General features: G+C 60.0%; 1 protein-coding gene across 1 annotated transcript in view; it reads left to right on the plus strand.

Moving 5' to 3' along the window:
• LOC112124970 (potassium voltage-gated channel subfamily H member 2-like) overlaps positions 1 to 2,429 on the plus strand; it is a gene marked incomplete at its 3' end in the record, with an annotated part of 10,245 nt that extends 7,816 nt beyond the window's left edge. Inside the window, exons 5-7 of the mRNA XM_026663356.2 lie at positions 69 to 262; positions 728 to 827; positions 2,193 to 2,429. Of these exons, the coding sequence (XP_026519141.2) occupies positions 69 to 262; positions 728 to 827; positions 2,193 to 2,429 (531 nt within the window). The remainder of the gene's footprint in view (positions 1 to 68; positions 263 to 727; positions 828 to 2,192) is intronic.
• Between the last annotated feature and the right edge of the window lie 1,217 nt (positions 2,430 to 3,646).

The following is a 3,646-nucleotide window of genomic DNA, read 5'->3' on the forward strand; positions in this document are numbered from 1 at the left end:
ACCCCGGCGTGTGCCCCGCGGCCCATGCCCCTGGGAGACCCGCACTGACCCTGCCGTGCCGCCTCTAGGGAAGAACGACATCTTTGGGGAGCCACTGAACCTGTACGCGCGGCCGGGCAAGTCCAACGCGGATGTGCGGGCTCTGACCTACTGCGACCTGCACAAGATCCAGCGGGAGGAGCTGCTGGAGGTGCTGGACATGTACCCCGAGTTCTCAGACCGCTTTTGGGCCAGCCTGGAGATCACCTTCAACCTGCGCGACGTGAGAGCCGGGGGGCTCCGGGGGTGCTCAGCGGGGCCGGGGGAGGCAGGGGGGTGCCAGGCCAGGGAGGAGAGCTTTGGTGTGCTCAGCCAGGCTGGGGGGAGCTCTGGGGTCACTCAGACAGGCTGTGGGGGGAGAGAGCTTTGGGGTCACTCAGAGAGGCTGTGGGGGGAGAGAGCTTTGGGGGCGCTCAGACAGGCTGGGGGGGCTCTGTGGGCTCTCAGCCAGGCTGAGGGGGAGTACCCCGCCTGCTCCTGACCCCACTCCACCCCCACCGAGCCATCCACCCTGCTCCCAACTAACCACCAGTGTATTCACCCACCCACCCACTGTGCCATCCACCAACCTGTCCCCCACCTACCCGCGCCCCCACCCACCTAACCACCAGTGTATCCATTTCCCCCTCTCCCCACGCCTACCCCCTCCCCAGTTTCCGGCCCGGCTCACGGCTCTCCCTCCTTGCAGACCAACATGATCCCCGGCTCCCCCGGAAGCACCGAGCTGGACGGCGGCTTCAACCGGCTGCGGCACCGCAAACTGTCCTTCCGCCGGCGCACGGATAAGGGTGAGTGGGGGCGGGACAGCAAGCACGAGGAGCGTAGGGCCTCCCGCAGCGTAGGCTCTGTGCCCTGCCCAGGGCACCAGCCCCTCTCCCAGCGCAGGGCCGGTGTCTCCGCCCAGAGCGCCAGCCCCTACTCCTGGGGGAATTCTGTGCCAAAAAATTAAAAATTCTGCAACAGAAAATTAAAAATTCTGTGCGCAATATTTTAAAGTTCTGCAAAATTCTGCATATTTTATTTGTGAAAGTAACACACTGTAATCACACCAGTTTCAATTATTTTTGGTCATTTATTTCAAAACACCCACCAGCAAGTGTGTCTGTAACAATACAGACAACAAAAAAGATTCAGGAAATATTTTTTGACAAACAAATTATTAGGCATATTAATATAGAACTCTGAATAAAAATTCATTTAAACTACAATACAGAACCGTATTTCCTGCACCCCCCAGAAGCAGTGCAAAGGCTGGCGGGAGTCAGGGGTAATGGAGGAGCTGAGGGAGAGGGAAGTAAATTGCTGGGAAGGAGTCTGGGTGTGAACTTGGAGGGTTGTTGGGTGTGGGTGAGAAAAGTATGGAACAGGTTTTGGAGGGCAGGGAGGGATCGTTGGGGAGCTTCCCCCATGCAGATCCTGGCTGACCCCTAGCCTCTCCCATTCAATCAGGCACACCTTCCCTGTTTCCATGTGTTCCTGTACCCCCATATGTCCTTGCACCCCCATTCAGACACCCACTCCCCCCATCCCCATGTGCCCCTGTCCCCCCCCCCCCCCAATCCAATGTGTCTCTGTGCCCCCACTCAGCCACTCCCTGTCCCTATATACCTCTGCACACCCTCCCCCATCACCGTGTGGCCCTGCACCTCCCTCCCCTCTGTGGCCCTGCACCTCCACTCCCATTCAACCCCCGTCCCAGGCTGTCCTCCCTCACTAGCCCTTATGAGTCCCTGTCTAACCCCCCCGCAGCACCGCACGCTGTCTGTCTCACCATAGCCCCTGTCTCCTGACCTGGCCTGACAGGCGCAGCGAAGAAGGCAGACTCTTTCTCTTCCCTAGCTGGCCAGGAGCTGCTGCTCTGTTCTATTGTCACAGTGCCCTCTGGTGGGCAAAAGGCAGAACTGCGGCAACATTTCAGCAGAAGCTTTTTTCTGTGCAAAAAATTAAAACTATGCACAGCTAATTAATTAGGCACGTGCGCAGTGGCGCAGAATTCCCCAGGAGTAAACCCACCTCCCAGCGCAGGCTCCGTGCCCCGCCCAGGGCTCCGCCCTGACACCGGACCCCCAGCTGGCTCCCCCCGGCCCGCAGCCAGGGCCCCGCCCAGCCCGGCTCTGCGGAACACTCCCCCCCCCCCCCCCCCCGCCCCACAGACCCGGAGAACGCCGGGGAGCGGAGGAGCAGCCAGAAGCCGCTGCGGACGGGTCGGAACCACCAGGCACCGGGGGTCCCGGGGGATCAGCCTGAGTGGGAACCCTCCAGCGACGAGGACGAGCGCCCCACGCCCATCGCCAGTGCCGGCCAGCTGTCACCCCTCCGCGCCAACGGGGAGCTGTTGATCCAGGGCGACGGGCAGCCCAAGGGCAGCGAGACGTGCAGCCCCCTCTCAGGTGGGACAGGGCACGGCACGAGGACAGGTGCTGTGTGGGGAGGGCCCTGGGGCTAGGCGCCTGGGGGGACACCAAGAGGAACATGAGGGACAGCATGGGGGGAGGGGAGGGGCTCCAGGGAACTGGTGCCAGGGGGCGCAGGCTCGTCACAGGCCTGATGGCTGCCTGGGGTGGCTCAGGCCCGCAGGCGCCCCCCTCGACCAGTGCCAGGCCGTGGCCACGCTGAGCATGGCCGAGCAATGCTGCCGTGTGTCTAACCGGCCTGGCCCACGGGCAGCTGGCCGCACCCAGCCGTGTCTGCGGCAGGGACAGCGAGGCCAGGCCTGGCACGACCTAGCACCTGTCTGCCAGCGTCTTGGGGTCAGCAGGCTGCAGCGCCAGGCCCCCCTTGGCCTCTCAGGCACATTTCTGGGCATCAACACTCACGCTGCCTTCCTGCTCTGGGCACCCCCCCGTCCCCTGCCCAAAGGGCACCGGCTAACGCTGGGCAAGCAGCCCTCGCACTTCCCCCCAGCCCCTGTGAGGTGCTGCCCGTGGGAGCCAGCTGAGGTCACTCAATGAGGGTGAACTGCAAACAGAAGGGGGCAGACAAACCCCAAACGCTGGTGGTTATTCCAATACTTAGGCTACGTCTTCACTGAGGGGGGGGTCGATTTAAGATACGCAAATTCAGTTACGCGAATAGCGTAGCTGAATTCGACGTACCGGAGCCGACTTACCCCGCTGTGAGGACGGCGGCAAATCGACCTCCGCGGCTCCCCCGTCGAAGGCGCTTACTCCTACCTGGGCTGGTGGAGTACAAGCGTCGATTCGGGGATCGATTGTCGCGTGACGCGATAATTCGATCCCCGAGAGATCGATTTCTACCCGCCGATTCAGGCGGGTAGTGAAGACGTAGCCTTAGATTTACCAACCAGCCCAAAACAGCTTCTGTATTACCTCAAAAATAACAGGAGTACTTGTGGCACCTTAGAGACTAACAAATTTATTAGAGCATAAGCTTTCGTGGGCTACAACCCACTTCTTCGGATGCATATAGAGAGAAATATATTGAGGAGATATATATACACACATACAGAGAGCATGAACAGGTGGGAGTTGTCTTACCAACTTTGAGAGGCCAATTAAGTAAGAGAAAAAAAACTTTTGAAGTGATAATCAAGATAGCCCAGTACAGACAGTTTGATAAGAAGCAAGTGTGAGAATACTTACAAGGG

Source organism: Terrapene carolina, unplaced genomic scaffold, assembly GCF_002925995.2.
Source record: "Terrapene carolina triunguis isolate 2854851 unplaced genomic scaffold, T_m_triunguis-2.0 Scaffold33365, whole genome shotgun sequence".
Classification (NCBI taxonomy): Eukaryota; Metazoa; Chordata; order Testudines; family Emydidae; genus Terrapene; species Terrapene triunguis.